General features: G+C 40.3%; 1 protein-coding gene across 2 annotated transcripts in view; it reads right to left on the bottom strand.

Moving 5' to 3' along the window:
* Nucleotides 1-25,037, bottom strand: part of eif2b3 (eukaryotic translation initiation factor 2B, subunit 3 gamma) — a 51,331-nt gene that overhangs the window by 1,123 nt on the left and 25,171 nt on the right. For both annotated transcript variants that reach the window (XM_083541795.1, XM_083541794.1), the window contains exons 5-11: nucleotides 22,295-22,406; nucleotides 8,726-8,815; nucleotides 7,382-7,515; nucleotides 6,046-6,236; nucleotides 5,597-5,659; nucleotides 5,338-5,486; nucleotides 1,926-2,029 (exon numbers count right to left, since the gene is read on the bottom strand). In XM_083541795.1, the coding sequence (XP_083397921.1) occupies nucleotides 1,926-2,029; nucleotides 5,338-5,486; nucleotides 5,597-5,659; nucleotides 6,046-6,236; nucleotides 7,382-7,515; nucleotides 8,726-8,815; nucleotides 22,295-22,406 (843 nt within the window). The remainder of the gene's footprint in view (nucleotides 1-1,925; nucleotides 2,030-5,337; nucleotides 5,487-5,596; nucleotides 5,660-6,045; nucleotides 6,237-7,381; nucleotides 7,516-8,725; nucleotides 8,816-22,294; nucleotides 22,407-25,037) is intronic.

The following is a 25,037-nucleotide window of genomic DNA, read 5'->3' as shown; positions in this document are numbered from 1 at the left end:
ACCACCAAAGTAGAGCTCCGACGCAGTCTAGAGTGCTCTAATCACTCGACAGCTAGTTAGATAGGCTTAGCGGTGTGATAAGACTGGTGGTGGTGTTAACATTAACGGCACAGGTGGCGAGTGGAAAAAGCTCTACATGCATAGAGAGATAAAAGTGTCCTGTGCTCCTTATCACGTGTACCAACTACACGTTTTACATTTTAAACTTCCACACTTTTCTAGACCCAAATATCCAGAGTTTCCTAATGATTTTTATAAGACCATATTTAACACCTGAAATAATGATTTTAAATTCCAACTGCAACTGAAACTGTAAACCTTCAATGCTGCAGCAACAGAACGATCGGTCATGCACAATTCACCACAGTACAGCTTTTGGCCGTGTCCACACCAATAGATTTTCGTTTGAAAACGCATATTTTTTCTCTCTGTTTGACCTGCGACGAAAACGTAGCTTTTTGAAAACACTCTCCAAAGCGGATACCTTTCAAAACGCCATTTTCGCGTCGCAGCATGGACTGTGAAAACGGAAGTCATTGCCGTGACGTTTCAAAGAGCCGTAAGTAAGTGAGTAAACGGCAGGTGGAAATGAAGCGGGTCGAAGCGCCTTACGGTTTGCTCATGCAAGCGTTTTCAGATGTTTCGGTGTGGACGAGCAGCTTTAAGAAAACGTAACGTGTGGACGTGGCGCGTTTTTCGACGAAAATGCCTTTTCAGATGTATCCGCATTATTGCAGCCTTTTGTTTTATAAAAAATGACAAATTTCTTAATTTTACATTGTCAAAAAAAACAAAACAACAACAACAAATAGGGAAATAGTATGGTAACACGAATCTTTTTCAATACTCAGTGTTTTTTTTTTTTCCGTATTAATCCAGACCTGGAAATCACTCAATTTGAACTTTTCCAAACTGTGTTGAAACCCTGCTAACAGGTACGAGAGGCTGTATTGTGTGCTGCAGCGTAAACGTCTATACGAATGTCTCCGCATCTTTCGTTTCGGTGACGAGACCGAATGTTTTACTGCAGGAGTTTTGGCACTTCGGGAAACGGACCACTTTCTTGTTTTGGGTTCTTTACTTTGATAGTAAAGCGTGGATATTGCGTCTCTGAAGTCATGGATGGGTGGGCGTCATGCACCGTGCTTATTATTAACCGATGAGGGCTACACGAAAGTCAGTTCTCTGGTATCGCTCTGAATTGTGGTCATGCACTGTTCTGTATTTAGTATGTACCCATGCTTTGGGAAGTACAAGTACAGCTTGTAATTTGGGATTTCTGGGAGCACTTCAATAAGCCCCTGTCTTTCAGGAGGTTATGGCTGACTAATCGGGTCCAGCTCACAAGTGACTATGGAAAAGGAAAACGTGGTGGGGGTGGAGAAATGTAGCAGTTTGGGTGTGTACGAAAGGGGGGTGGGGGTGGCACACACTCTGTGTGTGTGTGTGTGTGTGTGTGTGTGTGTGTGTGAGGGGTTGGGGGGGGTTTGCTGAGGCAGCAACACCCTGTTGTTCAGTCAATTAGGCCAGGAAGCCTCTGGACATCTTAAGGCCGCCTTAGGCACAGTCATTGATGGAGAGGCTGGAGAGCGAGTGGAGACCACCCGCAATACAACAGCCTGGAGCCACACACACACACACATGCACGCACATACACACAAACACAAACCTCACAGTATGATCCAACACCGAGGGGATTAACAATATTAAAAAATAAAGCGCAATTGTTCACACAAGCTTAAGTTTTAATGCGCTATTGAAACAGATTAACAGACAAACCACACACATACACGCACATAAAAAGAGACACACACACTGAAGCTGAAAAAGGCAGAGAGCACACAGAAACAAACACAAAGGCCTGACTTGATGATGTGTGTAAGTGTGTGTGTGTGTTTGGTGTGAAACGGTGTGAGTTTGCTCACCCTCCGGCTCGATGCACTGCCCACTTCCCACCAGACAGTATTTAATGTCAGCACCTCGTCCGATTACGGCGTTGTTACAGATCACGCTGCCTTGAATGTTACACCTGAGGACAGGATTATAAAACAGATTTAGCCGTTTCATTTTGTGAACTGACGCACACACACACACACACACACACACACACACACACACACACACACACACACACACACACACACACACACACACACACACACACACACACACACACACACACACACACACACACACACACACACTCGCACACAAAAGCCGCTCCATGAGTCACTCACATTCATTGCTGCTATAATTTGTTTGTACATGATTAATTAAGTGCCTTTCATGCATATGCAAATGAGCTCAGCACTTACGTCATTACAACCTTATTACAGCTCTATTAGCCTGCAGTCACATGCTCACCCCTACACGGTTACATAACGACTCTAACAAAGAAAAAAAGGGTGTGTTAACAGTGTGTGTGTGTATATATATGTATCTATACACAGTGGAACCTTGACACTCGCCACCTCGATAGTTCGCGCCTTTTCATTTGGAACCGGACTAAAAGTAACTAAAAGTACAATCTGACGGTTCGCGAGAGGTTCGGAGTCGCATTTCAAAAACAGAGTTTGTACTGATAAATTACATTCAAATGTTTGAAACACTATTTTATTATTGTATTATTCATTTAAAGTAGTAAATGAAACATTTATGAGAAGTAATTCACAATTTTTGTTGAGTTTACAGTACATCTACAATTCCCCTTGAAAAAGAGACAATTGAAAGGAGAGTCAAAACCTCACCATTTTTTGTTACTTTTGGTGTGTATATATATATATATATATACACACACACACACACACACACACACACACACACACACACACACACACACACACACACACACACACACCTATACATACATGTCAAGCCACAGCACCATCAAGCTGCCACCCTTGGGCCCTTGAGCAAGGCCCTTAACCTTTTCGCTGTGCTGTAAAGTACATGTGACCAGGAAATGCATCTCATCTCATCTATTCTATTCTATATAATCTGTGGGTGTGTTAATGTACATGTCATACCATTTTTGTATTTGTACATGAGACAGGAGCAGTTTAGTGTTTACCGGACAGTGCTTTAAAGTGTGCATGCCATGCCATGCCATGACACGCACACACACACACACACACACACACACACACACACACACACACACACACACACACACACACACACAGAGTGCTCTAAGCTGCTCCCTGTTTACACCGCACGAAGAATAATATTTTCCTAGGCTCGCTTTGGCACCATAAAATCGTATTTGCACAGTTTGATGTTTGATCGAGCCAAGCCTGGCTTTCTCTCGCGCTCTCGGGCGCAGGAATATATTTCAGAAAAACACGCCAGTCTTCAACTTTCATGTCTTGCACTAATTGCACAGCTGAGGATCTTGTCCTGCGTGCACCCAATTGCCGCCGCCCAGCCCCTACAGAGGAAACCTGATCCGGCCGTTTTTTTTTTTGCCAGTTTCTTTTATTCCCTCTACGCTCCCATTAGCACGTGTGTTAAAAACAACAGCGGCGTCTGAGGTGCGAGGTGGCCCGCTGTGCTGTCCGATGCCAAAATATATATTCGCGTGTGAGTTGAGCGGGGTGTTTGAGATGGTGGAGAAAGGTAGGTGTGCTTGCACTTCCTGTTCCATTCCAGACGGTTCAGGAAGTGAATATCAGGGCTGCCTTGAGCTCTTCTATAGGACTAGAGGATTAGAACCTTCTACCATCCCCATAGGACCAGACAGAATTTAAATATCAGCTGATATTGGAGTGTGAATGAGTGTATTTACACACAGCAATGTATATTCAAATAAGTTACATTCAAATAATATATATATATATATATATATATATATATATATATATATATATATATAGAGAGAGAGAGAGAGAGAGAGAGAGAGAGGGAGAGAGGGAGGAAGGGGGAGTTTACGGGTAGTGATGAGAGATTACAAGCATTGGCGAATTAAACAGAGACCACCAAAGAAGCACTGCTGAAATACCACTAATTACTGACACTGTGTTCCTCCTCATGGTGACCCCCTCCTTCACTCTCCTTTGCCCTCCACCCTTCTCATCCCTTGCTCCATACCACCCCCCACCCCCCTTCGAGCCCAAAAGCCCCCAGAGCTTTGTAAACAACCACTCCTCCATGCAAACAAAGAGACCAAAAATGCAAGTGGCTTCTTTAACATTGATAATCCCTTCTTACATGTATTATTATATTTTTTAATCAATCTGAAAGAATTCCTGTTCCTCTCTCTCTCTCTCTCTCTCTCTCTCTCTCTCTCTCTCTCTCTCTCTCTCTCTCTCTCATTTTCATTTCCCCCCCCAGATTTGGACAAAAACGCACTTGTCCCACTCTCACTGGTTCGCAAAGATCAACGGCGTCGACGACCCGCTCTGCGTCCCGCTGTTTACAGAGATCGGCTTCGATCTGAGCGGCTTTCGTTAAATCCAAAAAAGAAAGCTGCACTCGCTATTGCGATTCTCCAGGCTCTCCTTTAAGACGTTTCGCAAGAAAACCCCGTCTTCCTCTGCGTTTTTTCCGTTCGGTGTAACCTGCACGGTGATGCACTTGTCTCTCTGGCAATCATTACATCGACATTCATCACTTTTTTCTGGGTGCTTGATGCATCGGCGGCCTGTTCAGGGTCAGCGAGCACCTTGAACCGCTTGACAACAGAAGTTTCTGTTTTTTCTCAAACAATAAAAACGCACCAGACGAAGCATCACCCCACCCCCCAATTCTCTGGACAGCGTAGCAGGACGCTAATCGGGCTGCGGGTCCTGTCCTCTCTCTCAACTTTCCAGACAACAGCAAAAACAAATATCTCTGTCTCTGTACAGTAATCACATAATCCTAGAGATCAGAGATAATAAAGTTCAGTCAACACTATCGAAAGTAACTAATATGAGCGCTGTTATACGGTATATAGTTAGCGCTAATACTATTAGTATTAGGATACTAGTAGTCTACTACTAATGGTAACACTAATAATATATTACAATTATCATCATCATCATCAATCCCACTTCATATTAGGTGTTTTTTTTAACGACTAAATGCACAAGTAAAAAAAAAACTTATATATTTATTATTAAAATGGTACAATGATACTAACTATGTTTATGTATCGCAAAACACTCGCCACTGAGGTGTGGTACGGAAAAGCCTGGCACAGGTTTCATGGTATGGGTAGGTTTAAGGGGTTAGGCTTAGCATTTTAGATGTAAGAAATGCAAATGCAGATCCTACTGTGTTCCGAAACACAGCCCTACACCTGATCAATCGCAATACCAAAGCGCGATAGTTATTACAGAAACCGGCTGAAGCACCTACCCTTCTTCAATAGTGACACCGTTCATGATGATGGAGTTCGTTATCTTAACTTTCTCCTTGACTGTGGTGGACGCACCGATGGTCGAGCGTTTGATGGAGGTTTTGTCTGCTATCTGGCTCGCAGCGCCGATGATGCTGTCCCCTCCGACCTTACGAACAGATAGTTACTGTTAATGCACAGAACCTTGAAAATATATGGAAATGTGCATCTAGGTGCAGTACGAATGGCAATCAACAATTCAGCCGCGACTGGACTTACGAGACTTCTTTCAGACACTACAGCAGTTGGGTGAACTGGAGGTTCTTCGACCAGTTTGGGAACCTGAGGAACACCAAAATTAGTCAAATATAAGCATGTAATAGATTACGTTACATTTGACCTTTATGGCATTTGGCATCTTATCCAGAGCAACTTACATTGATCTCATTCATACAACTAAGAAGCTATGGGTTTAAGGGCCTTGCTCAGGGGCCCAGGAGTGGCAGTGTTTAACCACTAAGCTACCACCTCCCAAAGCTCATAGCAATAATGTTCAGCTGTGGATGATTTCCCAGGCTTTTCAAAACCACAACTATTCCTGTCCTGAGAGTACCACACGTGTGTCCAGGATTATCGTAACACAAGCTAGCTAGTGGCCGTATTATTTAGCTAAATTATTCTGCATAACAACTAATCCGGTTAGCATACAGCACACCGGTTTTGCTCACCACGCGATTGGCCTCCACGTACGCGGCTAGTGTGTTGACGCGGTAACAAACACTATCCTCCATGACGTGCACGTAGCAGCGAAGCTTTCCGCCGTGATAGGCCTCGCTCATGTCGCCACGATGATCGTTCCAGCAGGAGCGATCCCGCGCAAGCTCCAGGAGACCCTCATCTTTGGAGGAGCTCAAGATCTCTGTGGAACAGCATCAAGTGTGTGCAAGTGTTATTTTTGTCTTGCTTTTAATTTCACTGAAGACATCTATAACTTAATAGTGTACACAAGTGTGTTGGAAATCTGTATTTGTTATTATAGCGTGTGATTATTTGAATGAACTTGTGTATTAATAAAAATAATACAATCAGCAAATTCTTTCACTGTTGCTAAAATGATTTCATACAAAACAAAACCCAAACAGAAACCCAGAAGTCTGAACTCCTTTCCTTCCACTTTATCTGACAAAAATGCTCCAGATCTATCAAATTTCAGGAGGATCTCGTGTGCATGTCATTCTACAGGTTCTCAATAGGATTTATATCTGGGCTTATACCGGGCCATTCCTAAACATCTGTCTTCTTCTTCTTAAAGTATGTGCTTTGGGTCGTTATCGTGCTGGAAGGAGAAATCTTTTTTCCTCAGGTGTATGGCAGAGGCAGAGATCTTTTATCCATTATTCCTTCTATTGTGAATATCATTCGAGTCCCAGATGAAGAGAGGCAGCCCCATATCGTGATTCCGCCACCACCATACTTCACCATTGTATAGTGTTTGTTTCTTGAGTAGCTGTCTTATTTTGCAGAATGTATATATATTTTTACAATTATACACCCCAAAAAAATTCTACATCAGTTTTATCAAATAATAACACATTTAGACACCTGGTTTAAGGTTTTTTGTTTTTTTTTAGGCTTGGGTGTCCTTGTTTTGTGAGAAAATGCTTCAACAACCTGAGACACAACAGGAACAAAAGTGACCATTGGTTGCCAGATTTCCCTGCAGCTCCTCAAATGTTGCATTGTGGTCATTTTCTTATGGTACCCCATTTTCTCCACATGAAAACAACAACCTTAACAGTGCTCCATGGAATTTAAAGTTTTTTTCTCTCATATTATATTATACAGTAGATGAAATGTACACTCATTTATACAATGCTTTGTAAGCTCTTTGCAGACTATGGCATCATCATGTTGGATGAAACAAAAAAAAAAGATGAAACTTTTTTAATTGGAGGTTAATCAGAATCATGTCATTGAGGACCAGTGTAATTACAGTTATTTTGAAAATGGCGCTCATTGTATATGAATTTCCCAAAGAGTCGTCAAGTGAGAGTAATTTTTTACCCAGGGAAGTGTTTGTGTCTTTTTGCTTTTGATTCAGTTCGGTCTGATTGTCATCCGTCTGGACGTTTGAAGCTTTCATGAACTGTTTCCGCACCAGATACGGCACCAGCTCCCCCCGCAGAGAAGTGATGGACCTGGGGCAGGACAAAAAATCATCTCAGAATTATATCAGTGTATATATATCAAATAGTTAGTTCACGATTGCTGCAGAAAAAGAGGCTTATACTTATATCCCACATGCACATTCATCATATCAGTGCACTGCTTCAGCACGGAATAGGGGACGACTATTTAAGGAATCTTTTCTTCATTCTTATAAAGGTTCAAACAAAGGCACAATGGGGGACAGAAAAGGACGACTATGTCACCACAGTGTGGATTCTAGTTCATGGGCATCTCCCAGGTTTAAAGGGATCAGGATGGAGCAGGGTTTGTTTAAAAAAAAAAAAAAAAAAAAAAAAAAAAAAAAAACTTGGGGCCGAGTTTCAGTGGGTCCCTAACCATCGCTCCTGCTCCGGCTTCCCACTTTCACCCTTACGCTTTAGTTCCTTTTTTTTTTTTTTTCGGTCAAGATTAGCATTTCCATTTGAAAGCCGTGAGAGAAACAACAGTTACTCTGTCCATTTCGCTCTTTCGCTACTCTGTGCCTCAGCAGCCTCAAGAGTGAAAGCGGTTGAGAGAAATGGAATGAGAGAGGGAGGGAGGGAAATGGTACCAAACAAAGCAATAGAAGGGGGAAAAGGCAGGCTACAAAAGTCAGTCGGATTTGATGAGAGAAAATGGGAGCGGGAGGAACCAGGGTAGATGATAAAGGCAGATTAATTGAAATGATATTTATATCAGAAGTGAATTACATAGACGGATGGCAGGGGTTTTCAAAAGCCTTGCTATGGCACGTAAGCACAGATAAAGTGGATCGTGAATGAAGACTGGGGGGTCGGAAGTATTTCTTTATTCATCCGAGCTGTTTAAAAGTGAGTCAATGTACCCACCGTGGACTCCCTACAAAAAGATTTGACGCATTTATGTCACTTTCTGAGCTCACGCTAACATAAAGCTCTCAGGTGGTGTGTTTCAAATGTGCCTGGCACCTCAAAGGAGAGGGCTAACACACACCTACGGCTTTTTACGGAGAGGAGAAAGTAAATCACTGGTGTGTTTGATAGCGCTGTGGAATTAAGTTATGTAGTTTAATAATATAGTTGAGTTTCCATACCCTTCCTTAGCAGAGTTTTCATCCTTCCAACTTCATAGCCACCATTAAGAACGAGGGAGGTGCAGAGTAAACAAGCCAAAAGAGGCGTGAAAGGTCATAATTCATGGTGGGAAATTCCCCAGACTTACTTGTTTTCGACTAAAAAGTCGACCACGGATCTCTTAAAGCAGTACAGGTGGGCGTCAAGGAGGCCTGTTTTGATGTGCATCCTGGGATGTCTGAGAGAAAGAGAGCGAAGCAGAGATTTGGACACGAGTAAACATTTGAGGAAAACAAATGCGAATGTGCGAATAAAAATATAATGAGGTGAATCTGTGCAAATCTGGGAGGTTAAATCCTCGAGCTGGGTCTCGTGCAGTAAACGTTTAGAAAAACATTTGGCTGGCACCGTCCTCCTCCCAGCTTGGGTCGGATACAGTATAATTAGCCTGCACAACTTGTCTTTATTCTGCACATGGCCTTTCATTTTCCTTTCGTTTCCACTCTTAATTGCTCTCTTTGAGGTAGCGTACGAGGGTACAGGCTTAACAGGCCCCAAAAATAAAGGCGGTAGAGGGGGGCAGAAAAAACTGGGAGGTGACATGAAAGGAGCGCATGTTGCATCTGTGTATTGTCCCCGAACACTACACAAACCTTCCCTCGTTGTTTGACGTCAAGACCTGCATCGAATCCAGTATGGAGAAAACAGCCCAGGCTGACTTCATGGTGCTGCTTGCTCATTTGCTCACGCAGACCCCCCAGACTTTTTTACGGCCTGTGGCCGAGATGACGACGTTCCTGGAGAGTTTAGAAGCCCGGAACAAGGCCTCACAAAATGACTGTCTGCAGGATACGGTGACTCGTAATGACTCGTACACGAATGACATCGCAAGAAATTCGGCTCGCGAGGTCGCAGTCCAAAACAATTCTTCACAACATTTTAAAGCCATGATGTACAGAACATCACACAAACATATAGATGATGAAGTATAATATCACCTCAGCAAAACAAATGAAATCTGCTAAACTAAAAGTTTGCAAGTTTGCTAAAAATTAAATTAGAACAGAATTTACCTTTAAAGACTCTCCTAGATATTGTTAAATATTGTATTGAAATCCCTGCCCCCGAGATGCTCCTATTTCTTTTCAGATTTGTATTTACAACAATCTTCGACTATTCGGGGTCACTCCCACATCGCAATGAGACTGATATAAAAATACAGTAGAACCGAAATCGACCATATTTACTGATTTCTACGAAATATGCACAATATGTGATCTGTTTTGATGCATGTGTTCAGTGGTCACGGTTTTCAGTTACTGAGAAACGCAATATATACTCGATCAAATTCACAGAAACGATCATGAAGCGTTTAAAAATTGTAGACTTAGCATACACGGCACAGCAAAAAGTATGTGGACATGCTATCACCACACCTATAAGTGCTCGTTTGACCATCTGAACCCAAAAGCATTAACATGGGGTTTGTCCGCAATTTTACTGCGTCCACTGTTCTGGGAAGTGTTTTCGCTAGATTTCGTAGCGTGACGGTGGGCATTTGTTTTTATTCAACCATGAGAACAATAATGAGAACAGACAGTGATGGAGGGTGAGGAAGCCTGGGGTACAGTCAGCATTCCAGTTCATCCCAAAGGTGTTCAGTGGGGTTGAGGTCAGGGCCGACATGAACCAGCGGCTTGACGTGATCGCTGGTGCAACATTCTAAAGGGAAGCTGAACGGCAAGTTTTTTTACGCCTGGATTCAATAAAAAGGAAATGTAAGTGCGTTTAGTTTATTTATACACGAGTTAACTGTGTATTTAATGCTGTAAATAACGAAAAAAATATGTACTTCACAATGTACGTTTCTCAATAATGATTCAAATTCACTGCGAGTTGTAAAATGTTTAGAACGATGCTGATGGAATGATATAAAGAACAAGCTAATCGCGCACTCATCCGCTTCGCTTACAACATATATAACATTTATAATTCAATATATAAAAAATGCCACTTTTCCAGCTAATCACCATCTCTGTTTAAGATGATTAACATTTCTGTTGACGTTAAAGGCATGGTACTATTAATTAGATAATAGTGTCAGATTTATGGCTTTAATATCGGACTCCAATGCATTCCATAGTTTCGTAGTATATTTACAGCCTAGGACATACATTTCAACAAGACGTATTATGGTTACAACAAACTGTCAGACGGTGTTATTGGATTTAATATCGCTCCTCACTTGTTGTGCAAGAAAAATAGACTCGAGTCCAAGTTAAGTATCACATGTTTAGTCCAACTCCAACCCGCATAACATTCAAACGCCAAAAACTCATCAAATGGGACCTTTCTGAAAATCTAAGTAAGCCCGGTATAAGGACTCAATTTGCAAAACGACTTCCGAACCAGATGCAGGAGTGTGAAATGAACAATGGTCTGAAACAATTGAGAGAGATAAGGAGCGAAGCTGATTAGATGTCGCCACCAAATAAAGTAGAAATAGCCTTAAATGTATTTATTTATTTTCTTGTACAGTAAAATTGTGAGAAAATTTCACAACTAAAGAAACATTAACTATCTGTAACATATATTGTGTTAGAAAAAAAATCAATAATAATCTATAACAATCTTTATTTTTATCTTTATTTAACTTTATTTTTTTTCTCTTTCATGAAAAAGTCGACCCACATAGTCTCACTTTTGCACCCGCCTTACTCGCCAGATTTGGAAAATGCAGACGTCGCCCTCTTCCCGAAGATGAAGATCCAGCTCAAATTTTTAAGGTGATCGAATGTATATGTAGATAAATAAAGTACTTCCTTGTAAACTTTCTAATACCACCTCGTGTGTCACATTTCTCTTCTCTCGTGCTGAGAGACAGATCTGACGAAAGACAGGGTATGAAAAGCAGGTCTAGAGTTATAACAAACTGTTTCACAAAGATAGCGGTTTACTCAACCTTAAACAGACCCACAAATATATAAATCAGTGTGTGTGTGTGTTTGTGTAGAGGTTAAAATTGTGTGCTTGTGTATCTGTGTAGATGCATAAGAGGGTACTATATGATGTAGTACTGTGTATGCACATATATTTATATGTACTGTGTGTGTATGTGTGTGTCTCTCTGCTCATGGCCACATCTGGTCCCAGTGTGTGCAGCTCCCACGCGTGCTAGCGCACTGTCATTTACACTTGCTGGAGATTCTACAGAGCCAGAGGAAGGAATTAAAAAGCGCAGCACTGATTTATGCCAAGCTTCCAGTGTGTGGCAACACAACACAGCACAGCACCTGAGGGCGAGCGCAGCTGAGAGAGACAGAAAGCAATCGAAAGAAGACTGTGGAGAAAAAAAGTGTTAGAGTTGAGAAAGATAGACATCCGGAAGGAAGAAAGAGCGGACAAACAGAATCGAATACAGAGGAACAGGTGCAATTAATGCACGAGAATGTATGAAAAAAGAAAAAAAAAAAACACACTTAACGCATTAATGTTAACATCTTAGGAATTAACCTGGACTGGGACATAAAAGCACTTTCTGCTTCTTTCCTCCGCATATTAACCGTATACTGTGCGTCAGACTCAACACAGCATCATGAGGGCACCACCAAAAGCCCAAACATGGTTTTGATTCCTGTTGTCTTGAGCACACTAATACAGATGAAACTACTAATAAAAATGCATGAATAACCCTGTAGCAGTGTAATTATAACAGACAATCAATTACAAAGTTTTACTTCTCTTCAATAGAAGGATTAATCTAATTTATTTCCTCATCAAAATCATCAATTGTATTCTCGAACCCTTGCTTATAAGTTTCTTCAAACAAATAATTCAAGAAGGAATGGAACCTGTTCTAAAAATAATAAATTCTTCCATCAGCACTGGTTATGTACCTAAATCCTTCAAACAGGCAGTTATCAACCCCCTAATTAAGAAACCTGACTTTGACCCTTGTCAGCTGTCCAACTATAAGCCAATATCAAACCTCCCCTTTATCTTCATCTACTCAGAAATAACATTTTTGAAATTTATTAGTCAGGATTTAGGCCTCATCATTGCACAGAGACAGTGCTAGTTAAAGTGATAAATGATCTGTTATTGGCCTCTGATCAGGGTTTTGTCTCTTTACTTGTTTTTCTTGACCTTAGTGCAGCTTTTGACACCATTGATCATACTATCCTCCTTGCTAGACTAGAGAATATTGTTGGAATAAAGTACACATATCTTCTGGCCTAGGTCTTATCTGACTGATTGCTATAATTTTGTACATGCAAATATGATTTCTCCATACTCTCTGAGGTAAAGTTTGTTTTTCTGCAAGGATCTGTCTTAGGCCCACTGCTTTTCTCTTCACATATGCTGCCTTTAGGTGAAATTATATATTATGGTATTCGCTTCCATGATGGTATGTTTCAGCAAACCAGATGAGAGACATCAGTTTAACAATGTTGAGGACATTAGACAGTGGATGCTTGATAACTTCCTTCTGCTCAACTCGGATAATACATAGTATTTTTAGTATAGTACTAAAAATACTATAGTACTTTTACTAGGACCACATGCAGCTAGAAGTAAACTTTCCGATTACGTAGCATCTCTGGATGGTGTTTCTGTCTCAGTGTGTACAGCAGTCAAAGACCTTGGTGTGATTATTGACCCTAGTCTTTCCTTTGAGGCTCATATGAATAATATTACCAGGATCGCCTTCTTTTACCTTAGAAATATGGCTAAAATTTGAAATATGATGTCGTTACAGGATGCAGAAAAACTAGTTCATGCTTTTGTTACATCTAGATTAGATTACTGTAATGCTTTACTGTCTGGGTGTTTGAGTAAGTGCACAAATAAGCTCCAGTTAGTCCAGAATGCAGCAGCAAGAGTCATTACCAGATCTAGAAAATACAGTAAGACCACAGCACCCCTGTTTTAATCAGCCTACACTGGCTCCCAATTCAATATCGCATTGATTATAAAATACTACTACTGATGTATAGACCAGCGGTCCCCAACCTTTTTTGCTCCACGGACTGGTTTAATGTCACACAATATTTTTACAGACCGGCCTTTAAGGTGTGGAGGATAAATACAATAAAATAAAAAGAGTGAATCCACTGTGTTGTTTTTTTGTTCATTTTGCTAGCTTGGGGGGTTGCAATTTAGCAATAATGTATTATGTGTTACCCGCCGGAGCAGCCCCTTTAAGAAGGTAGAAGATGCAGGTAAGACATGTGAACGAGGCAAGCATCTTGACATGCATCAAGAGTGAGTCATAGACAGATGTGGTGGAGAGAATCTGGTAAGTTTCCAAAAAAAAAAAACATCGTTCAGTATCAGATAATAAATAAAACGGAAATAAGTTATGTATTCTTTCTGTGCGGTCCGGTATCAATTGACCCCGGGGGTTGGGGACCACTGGTATAGAGCACTTAAAGGCCTTGTGCCGCAGGTGCAGGCTATTTGTTGGTACCTCAAATAATGAAGACTACAGTAGGGGGCGGCTCTTTCTCTTAGGCTCTTTTTACACTTCAAGGCTCTTCTCTGTTCTGGCACCGAGGTGGTGGAATGAACTTCCCCTAGATGTCCGTACAGCAGAGTCCCTGATTATCTTCAAGCGACGACTGAAGACCTACCCTTTCCTGAAATACCTAATTTAGCACTTTCCAAGTTTGTAGAATTCGAGTTATATTTATATTAAGTTTGTAATCTTGCGTACCAGTGTAGATTTATTCATTACTAGAGATTTAAAGCACTTTTGTACGTCGCTCTGGATAAGGGCGTCTGCTAAATGCCGCAAATGTAAATGTAAATGCAAATGTAAAGCCCTGCAGTTATGGAACAGCCTTCCAATTAGTGTTCAGGACTAACACAGTTCAGGTCGAGGTTGAAAACATATTTGTTTAGTCAAGACATTTATCAGTATGTTTTTCTTAGGTAAAGGAGCAGATCTGGAGGGATCGTGTATATATAAATATATATATATATATATATATATATATATATATATATATATATATATATATATATATATATATATATATATATATATATATACATATATATATATATATATATATATATATATATATATATATATATATATATATATATATATATATATATGTAGTGTTTTGTTGAACTTGGATATTTGTATGCTTTTGTCCCCTCACTCTCACACGTTCACTCAGGTTTGGTGTGGTGGGCCATCTTTTAGCCCAGAGATCCCTCATTTCTGTGTTACCTTCTGGCTCTCCCTTTTAGTTAAATCTATAGCAGTAAATCTCTTTTGCTATATGTACATTGACTACTCTACAATATATCCAAGTTTCATTTCTATAGTATTGTCCCTTGAGAAGTTATACTAAAATAGTTGCTGAAATGTGTGGTGTGTACTCTATATCTTCATGGAGCTGGCTTTGTGCACAGGGGCATTCTCATGCTGAAACAGTTTGCATCTCCTGGTTAAAGTGAAGGGAAGATTTTATTCTACCACATCCAAAGACATTATATACAATTGTGTGGAATCAGCTTCGATGTTGAAACTCTGGGAAGACTTGCGAGTTGTCTACCAGAGTCTACAATTTGGAGCAGAACCACATATAATAGAAAATGTCAGAAGTCCTAATACTTTTGTCTATATAGTGTAAATATAAACTTTTTCTGTTATGAAATGTGGCAAAAGAATCAGGTGTGAACACAGTAAGATAAATGAGGTGTGGGGGAAAAACGATCCTTTCTGCCATTTTATCTACCAAGCATCCTACGAGCAGACATCATTACGCCGTTACACTATTTCCGCCAAATAATGTGAAATTCAAGCGTCTGGCTTAATAAAAACTAAATAGCTGCACTTCAAGTATTAATGTATTTCATTGGAAAGAATATACACACTTCTAAACACATTTGTAACATTACTAAATGCGGGGAGGTAGTAACTTAGTGATTAAGACTTCGGATTTTGGCCGGTCCCGAGTTCAAATCTCCAGCCACACCAAGCTGCCACTTCTGGGCCCCTCAGCAAGGCCCTTAACCCCATAGCTGCTCAGTTGTATGAATGAGATGAATGTAAGTTGCTCTGGATAAGGGTCAAAATGCTGTAAATGTAAATCTACTACCATTTAAAGGGAACATGGGCTGAAAAGGACCCCAGCGAGCTCGACCGATGTGGAAATGTCATTTACAGAGCTCTGCTCTTCTAATAGTCTTTATAGTAACTGTTTTTAATAGTGGTCTCTTCCTAGACCTGCTCTGGAGGTGTTTGTAATGGTTCGAGCCGGTGAATCATTCCTCTGCGTTTCCTCTCTGCTTTGTCCAGATGGGACTGGAGTGGCAGGAAAAGCCTTTGCGGCTGGCAGATGACTCGCACTAATGGCTTTAACGGCTTTCTGGTGAGTAGCGTGGCAGCGTGATGAGCTCAAGAGTACTCGCTGTCTGTGTCAACATACGAGAAATGCGCTGTCTGGATCTACACGGCTGTGTGGATGTAAAGAAGAGCTTAGGGCAAAAGGGACAGGACTGAAAATCATTAAAAACCTTTTTTTTCCCCTGAGTTTTTCACGGAGCACATGCATTCGCACAGTAGGCGTATGTGTGAGTGTGAAAGAGCCGGACTTCTCACCTGCCATCAATTTGTGGCAGAAAGCACAGTAAGGGTGTAGACAAGAGGAATCCATAAGACTCTCAAACTGTAAAATCGATTCAAGGGTCAATTAACAGCACATGTGCAGCGTGTTCTCGCCCACCGGGGACTCAGCACGTGAAGGACTACACAAGGCTAGTGTATTAGAGAACGTAACTGCATTCCGATTAACACCATGAACTGCAGAGGTGTCGCTACATGGCTCCTAATGTCAGATGCGCCTGAAACTACGTGTGGTTTTTACTGTCTACAGATGTCCTTGACATACAAAAAAACAATGTCTGGGTACATACAGGGAGATGGTAATGTATATCCAGGCATGAGACTCCGCTTGCACAGTAAGCCAGTGTTTGACTCCGGCAGACAAGTCACAAGTCTTCCCAGCAAGTTGTATTAATCAGTGCCAAATGCGTTACAGTGTATACTATGGATTATTATGAACAGTATCATTAATGCTAACAACAGGAAAAATCATCTCCTGAAAATTCGCGTTTCGGAACTCGCGGCTCGGAAAATTCTCATTTGGAACCTAACTAACCGCAAGGTGCGGATTATCTTAAAATTCGCAGGAATCCGCAGCGGGACCGAATGTTCAGGAACTTTAGGAATAACATTTTAAACTGTTTTCAATAACAAATTTCATAAAAGATTTTTCAAACATTATTCTATTAAAGTGACATAATGTCTAGATGAATTTACTAAGGTACCATAGGGTCTGCGGGGGTGCATCCAAAATTTGCGGATTTATATCTGCAATAAATGGGCATTCGGTGCAACCCAGATAAGGATGGCTTCCTCTCGAGGTTTCTTCCTTATGCCATCTCTGGGAGTTTTTCCTTGCCGCAGTCGCCACCGGCTCACTCATCAGGGACACACTTACACTAATATCTTCATTTTTATCACCACATTATCTGTGTAAAGCTGCTTTGAGACAATATTCATTGTTAAATGCGCTATACATAGTAAGGTTGAGTGCTGACCTCAACCTTATTGCACACCTTTGGAATGAATTTGAACACTGCACCAAGGTCTCCTTACCTTACCTTCATCAGTACTTGACTATACTTACACACTCTTAGCGCTTGTGAAACAACTCCAAAAACGAGTGGAACATCTTCCCCAACAATGCACATGCAAATCTTAAGGTCAAGTGTCCACAAACTTTTTCCCATATAGTATATTAAGCACATGTAGTGACTAAATCCTGTCCTGACTGTTATTACTCCAGACTGCAATATCACCATCAAGAGTAGTTCAAGTCAGTGCAAAAGAGGCAGACTTATCCACTCAAGCTTTTCTTACATCCTCATCAATATTTAATTGGAGATTTGATTCAAATGGTGGCGTCAATATCGATTCTAAAGACCCATTTTAAAATAAGTAGGTGGACTGTATTGATGACCTACCGGTGTATCTTTAGGGTTTTATTCATGTCTCAATGCATCATGTCAGTCCTCTTATTTTAAGCACTGCACTTTTCAAACATCTAGAAAGACTACGTCGTATTCAATTAAATGACCAGGAGAAATAACCCCAGGTAACATATAGGGTATATTGTCCAAATAGACATGACCTTGGTAAAAAAAAAAAAATTCCATTACATTCCCAATGGGAAACAAGGCTCAGCCCTCACTTTTTCTTCAGAATCAAGACACTCCGGGAAGTGCTCGCTCTGTTTTAGTCTCTGGCTAAAACCTAATTGAATCACAGTACGATGAGTTTCTTTTCTCGGAGAAGCAACAATTCGGGGGTCTTGGGGTAAATGATTGCGTTCCTACAACTGGGAACGTGTACATGCAGTAAGTATGGTCATGTGACCTACTACTGGTCAAGCGCTTGGAGTGTAACATGCCCAATAAGAAGTGCTTACAGGAAGGGTCCGATATTATATACAATTTTCAAAACTGGAAACTTGTCAATGATTAAACCAGTCAAAAATTTTATTTCTATACATATTTCCCCCAATTTCTAATTAATTCCCATAAATATCCATACATTCCTTTTATTTATTCCCGAGATATAGCTCGCATGAAAAGTTTCCGGAAATCTCCGCCCCTTTGCAACACTAGTAATGAAATTGACGTTATTTAACGGACATCTTGTGGGGCCCAAAAATGTGTTGTCCCATCCAATGATTATATATGACTAAATTGATATAAGGAATTGATGTGAAAAATATCCAAAAATACCTTTTGTAGGGTTTTTTTCTGAAAAGTTTTATTCAGAAAAGTATTTCAAGGAAAATAGTACATGCTGTTCTTTCTTCAGCACTGTATTTTATAATATATACGCACACTATTGGGGGTGTAGAGGCAGCTTTCTGGTCATGTAATGCAAAGCTCAGACCCAAGAGCGGTGCAGAAACCTGGGTGACTTATTAATAAGTGATGACAAAGCAATAAAAGCTGTCTTTTTCTCTTGGCAAGTAGTCAAGCTCCCGGCATGGCACGTGGCTTTATGAGGTCGCGAACCAAAGGAATCTATTAATACGGGAGATCTGATCATCAGATTATCTTAATTCATGACAAAGCTGGATCACACAACGCACATTTATTTATTAAGTGCCAGTACCACTCGCTGTACTATGCATCCAAGCTCCAAAGCAAAAAAAAAAAAAAAAAAAGAAAAGCAAAAAAAAAAAAAAAAAAAAGTATCCATTCTGTGGGTTTCCATTCCAACCTCTCTCGGAGCGGAATAGCTTTCCCGCGACACAAAAAAGAGCTTTGTAAATCAAATATTCACATGTTCATTAGATGAGTAGGCCTTCTTTCAGAAAAAAGTCTAAATCGCCAGCTCTCCTTCAAACCCACGGATGGAACGCTTGCTCAAAGGAAGGAGAAAACAAAGCAAAGAAAGGAGAAAAGGAGAGAAAGACTTTAGAGTGGGCTAGGGAGGGAGAGCTGGTGGAAAAGTGGGGCCCGCTGAGGCCCGCTTAACAGGCAGCTCTTGTGAAGGGCCAGCAGCCGAGGAGGCCTCTTGTTTTTATTAGCCGTCCCACACAAACACAGGGTCGGAGTCCTGTGAGGCCAGAGTTTTGTTCTGCACCCCCAACCTTAAACAACAGCTTCTGCAAAAAAAAAAATACACTGATCCGCTTTGACGGCTTATCGCCGCTACTGGTACTGTAGGTGGTATAATTCTCACCACAATCATCGGTGGACCTTTTCGCATGGCTGATACACCAGTCTACACCAGTCTACCCCAGTCAACACCAGTCAACACTCTCCCCTGGCGGTGAAAGTGGCATAGAAGTGCACCAGCTGGAGAATTCGGGTCAGCGTGCATTACACAGTCGTGGACAGTAACGTAAAAGTAAATGCAATTCGTGACTGTAGTAAGTAGTTTTTTTCACGTATCTGTATTTTACTGAAGTATTTTTTATTTTTTAGAGACTTTGACTTCACCTTCACTACATTTCAATGTCAAAATATCTTTTTACTCAGCTACATTTTGCAAATCAGTCATTCCTTTTTATTTATGAGTGGATAAAAACTTGATCAAGCAGGCAGTAGTAGTGGTACAGTATCTACCTAAACATACAGTTCAGTATCAGTTCAACAGCAAGCAGAACATTCTGAGAGGAATAAACGATGGAAGAAACTCCTGACTCGAACTCGCCACAACACCCAACACCCGTGGCCTCGTTTGCGTGATTTGGGAGTGGTCGGTTGGGCCTCATGCTCATTGTAATAGATATCAATTAATCAAACACTGATTAACATTCTATTAATAGATGATAATAGAAACATTATAGCCATAATAAATCGAAGTACTTTGGATCCTTAAGTATCATAAATAATGTCCAAAAAAACGATAATTCAGAGCAGAGTCTGTTATTTTTATTTTTTTTTTTTTTTATAAAACTGTTTCATTTCTGTGTTTGTTCATATGACAATGGATTGTCCATATGTTCTAATATTCTGTATTATATTTTCCTAAAATCCAGTGACCCCAGAGGGTTCATTGTGTGCATCATGGTGGATTTTGGTGCTGATTTGAGACTTGGCGCATCATTAAAACACGTTTAATGCTTTGAAAAATGTTTATTCTAGTTTATTAATTTGTTTATATCTGAGTAAAGAAGGGACGTTGTAAATAAACGTGTGTTGCTCTAAAGGTTTTAATTTCGCCTCTACTATATGTATTTGTCTATTTTTAATAAAAAATATGCTGTAGGAGTTACGCTGTAAGACATCATACATTTGAACCATTTATAGTTATAATAAATGCTGCAGTACGCCGTAAGTTGTTGTTGTTAGTTCCTATTGTGTCACATTGTTGCATCTATATAAACAGACTTTTCTTCAGAAGCCTCTGTCCTTTAGCTTTACCTCCAACACTGGAGACTTCTTATTAAATATTATATCCAGTGAGGAAAATAAGTATTTGAACACCCTGCTATTTTGCAAGTTCTCCCACTTAGAAATCATGGAGGGGTCTGAAATTGTCATCGTAGGTGCATGTCCACTGTGAGAGACATAATCTAAAAAAAAAATCCGGAAATCACAATATATGATTTTTAAACTATTTATTTGTATGATACAGCTGCAAATAAGTATTTGAACACCTGTCTATCAGCTAGAATTCTGACCCTCAAAGACCTGTTAGTCTGCCTTTAAAATGTCCACCTCCACTACATTTATTATCCTAAATTAGATGCACCTGTTTGAGGTCGTTAGCTGCATAAAGACACCTGTCCACCCCATACAATCAGTAAGAATCCAACTACTAACATGGCCAAGACCAAAGAGCTGTCCAAAGACACTAGAGACAAAATTGTACACCTCCACAAAGCTGGAAAGGGCTACGGGGAAATTGCCAAGCAGCTTGGTGAAAAAAGGTCCACTGTTGGAGCAATCATTAGAAAATGGAAGAAGCTAAACATGACTGTCAATCTCCCTCGGACTGGGGCTCCATGCAAGATCTCACCTCGTGGGGTCTCAATGATCCTAAGGAAGGTGAGAAATCAGCCCAGAACTACACGGGAGGAGCTGGTCAATGACCTGAAAAGAGCTGGGACCACCGTTATCAAGGTTACTGTTGGTAATACACTAAGACGTCATGGTTTGAAATCATGCATGGAGCGAAAGGTTCCCCTGCTTAAATCAGCACATGTCCAGGCACGTCTTAAGTTGGCCAATGACCATTTGGATGATCCAGAGGAATCATGGAAGAAAGTCAGATGAGACCAAAATAAAACTTTTGGGTCATAATTCCACTAAACGTGTTTGGGGGAAGAAGAATGATGAGTACCATCCAAAGAACACCATTCCTACTGTGAAGCATGGTGGTGGTAGCATCATGTTTTGGGGGTGTTTTTCTGCACATGGGACGGGGCGACTGCACTGTATTAAGGAGAGGATGACCGGGGCCATGTATTGCGAGATTTTGGGGAACAACCTCCTTCCCTCAGTTAGAGCATTGAAGATGGGTCGAGGCTGGATCTTCCAACATGACAATGACCCGAAGCACACAGCCAGGATAACCAAGGAGTGGCTCTGTAAGAAGCATATCAAGGTTCTGGAGTGGCCTAGCCAGTCTCCAGACCTAAACCCAATAGAGAATCTTTGGAGGGAGCTCAAACTCCGTGTTTCCAGAGAAGATCTGTGTGGAGGAGTGGGCCAAAATCCCTCCTGCAGTGTGTGCAAACCTGGTGAAGAACTACAGGAAACGTTTCACCTCTGTAATTGCAAACAAAGGCTACTGTACCAAATATTAACATTGACTTTCTCAGGTGTTCAAATACTTATTTGCAGCTGTATCATACAAATAAATAGTTAAAAAAATCATACATTGAGATTTCTGGATTTTTTTTTTTAGATTATGTCTCTCACAGTGGACATGCACCTACGATGACAATTTCAGACCCTTCATGATTTCTAAGTGGGAGAACTTGCAAAATAGCAGGGTGTTCAAATACTTATTTTCCTCACTGTATATATCAAATTCCATCTCTTTTGTCAAAGCTTTATCTGTAATCAGTTTATTATTAAGTGTCTGTAATGTCGCATAGATGACATAGGGGATGAGGTGTTACTATAGAAACGCTCATGCGTGATAAACAGCTCTGGTTCTTACTTGCGCATGATGGTCTTCCTGATGACGAGCCCTTTCTCCAGGTCGGCTTCGTTAGCCATGAAGAGGAGCCGCTTTCCCGTGCCGTCCACTCCCACAAAGTCCCGCTGCTCTCCTAATGCAACAAAACAACACACTCGGTCACTATACACTATGCAGTCGTATGGGGTTTGTCCCCCCAAAACACAGTGCCAGCACTGAGAGTATTTAATCACATGGGCACAATGGCAATCCTTCAGCATCTACACTATGTATCCGCTGCTGATATTGTACAGAGACGTGTTTACTTTACATTTATAATGACTGCGTAGCCGTTCAATGTGGTGTAGATCGATACATTGCATGTACAGGCAGACTTATGATGGAAATGCGTTCCAATGACCGTAAGTCGAGACATGGCCTTGCCTAGGAGTCTTAAAGAACGGTGATAAGTATGGGGGTAGTATTTATATATCATTTATCCAGGTATAACTCATTTATCATTTATATATAATATAAAGTAATAAATTACCGTACACAATTTCCAAAACCTTACTGTAAAAACTACACAGTATATATACCTCATGATTATTTAAATGGTCTCCGAATTGTGATAAAAAAAAATATGTGCAATACCCATTTTTATTTATTATTTTTGTATTTTTCTGTGCAATACTGTATTTTAATAATAATAATAAAAAAAGTGCAATATTACTTTTTTTTTCTTTTTATCTTAATTTATTAACTTTTTGATTTTTTTGATCTTTTATACAAATGTGCAACTGGAAGCTTCTTTCATCTCAAATAATTCCTTGTAAATGAAAAAACTATCTGATTCTGATTCTTTGTATATGTACAGCCTGTGGTAGCGGGTGAGAGGAAAAGTGCCGATTCGGAAAGAGGAGCATGGAGCATATGTGGCTAGTTTGCCCGCCGCACGAAACTTACGGTGTAATTACAATTTTGTCGTTTCGCTATCATCATCGTAAGATCGGAAAAAACTTAACTCGGGGACCATCTGTGTTCGGATCCCTGCGACTGTCAATACAACAATTGCATTAGACTACCACTACTTTAGACTGGTTTATGAAATATCTCGAATTCGCAAATGTATATGAATAATGATAACCAGAACTTTCATAGAGAGCAAAAATATATGTGTGTGTGCACAGAGCTGTTGTCATGGCAATGCCGTTTGTCTTTTTTTTTCCTCCCCCAAACAAGCTACATTTGTGTGTTGAATGATTTAGTTAGCCATTCATTTATTGGTCTGCAATTGAGCATTTGGAATGGCTTAATTTGTTAACTAAGTAAATATCTGTGTTAATGTCCTTTTCCTGAGTAACCTTTACACAAGTTACTTGGTTGCTCTACTTACCAGAAAACCACATTCAGTTCAATTCGATTTAATTTGTATAGCGCTCTTAACAATGGGCCAAAGCATCTTTACACAGATAAAGAGGTTATAAAAGTTGAACTTCTGTGTTGCCTACAAGTTTAACCCTAATGAGCGAGTCAGTCGCAACAGTGGTAAGGAAAAACTCCATTAATGGTATAAGGAATAAACCTTGAGAGGAGCCAGACTATAAAGGGAACCCATCTTCATCTGGGTGGCACCGAATGTCCATTCATCACAGTTCCACCATTGTTGAGGTGTTCAGTGATGGACGCTTAAATGCACAACTGTTTAAGCAAATTGCAGTCAATGTAGTACACTGTTTATATAAAATTACAATCCAAATCCATCCTCATCGTTCTTCAGTTGCTCAGTAACTTCGTGGATCATGATATACATTAATTCCAGTTTCACCATGCAAAAGGTTTTAGATCCACTTAGACATATGCTGATTGAAGCCATGCTCAAGATTAGCAACCGACTAGTCTTCTATCTTTTGTACACTTTTCTATTCGTTTATCCATTTGAACTCAGTTCAGTTTTAGCTGGATCTAGATTTTTTCTGGCTGCAACGCTAAAGATTGTGATCTGACTGGCTCGCTCCTCTTTTGTATACACATACTTTTCAGCAGGAGAAAGAGAAAGCAGGAAAAAAAAAAATCCACCGCAACACAATGAGCAGGAGATTGATAAAGTCATTGGCGTGAGAGAAGCTTGGAGAATCCATTCAGCGAAAGAATGAAACCATTTTGTGTTAAACACTGCATGCAATGATCATGCAATGTTCACTGACAGGCTACAGGCTACAGGAAAAAGAAAATCTGCTTCTTAATGGCTGCTTTCTGTAAAAGTTGGGGGATTTTGGCTTCGACAGAATAATTGTAGCCTGGATAGAAAAACATTTCATTGCAGACCAACAGTGTATGTTGCTTGGACACTGATTTATTTTTGGGTGCGTTTTTTATTTTTTATTAAAATCACTTAGCAAAAACAAAATCCAAAAATGAAGCCTAAAATTCTGTATGTGTGTGTATATAGTTATATATACTGTATATACCGTAATTTCCGGACATATATAATCCACACCCACTGAATTTTACAAATATTTTAATATTTAACATAAATAAGCTGCACCTGTCTATAAGCCGCAGGTGCCTACACTAATGTTCTTTACACAGGCTTTAACGAAAGACAGGTTACACACGGTGTAACGGGTGAAATATGTTGCACTTCCCTTAGGGGCATAGCGGTATTTTGGGAAAAGACCGGCACTGCGTTTTTTACCAGTATTACCGCATGTGTGCAAGACGAGGAATATGTCCTTATTATTTTCTGATGCTCATTTCTAAGTTTCTTTGACTAACCCGTAAC

This window comes from Silurus aristotelis (genome assembly GCF_946808225.1).
Source record: "Silurus aristotelis genome assembly, chromosome: 5".
NCBI lineage: Eukaryota > Metazoa > Chordata > Actinopteri > Siluriformes > Siluridae > Silurus > Silurus aristotelis.
Note: the sequence above shows the minus strand (reverse complement) of the source record. Positions and strands in the feature narration are given on the sequence as shown.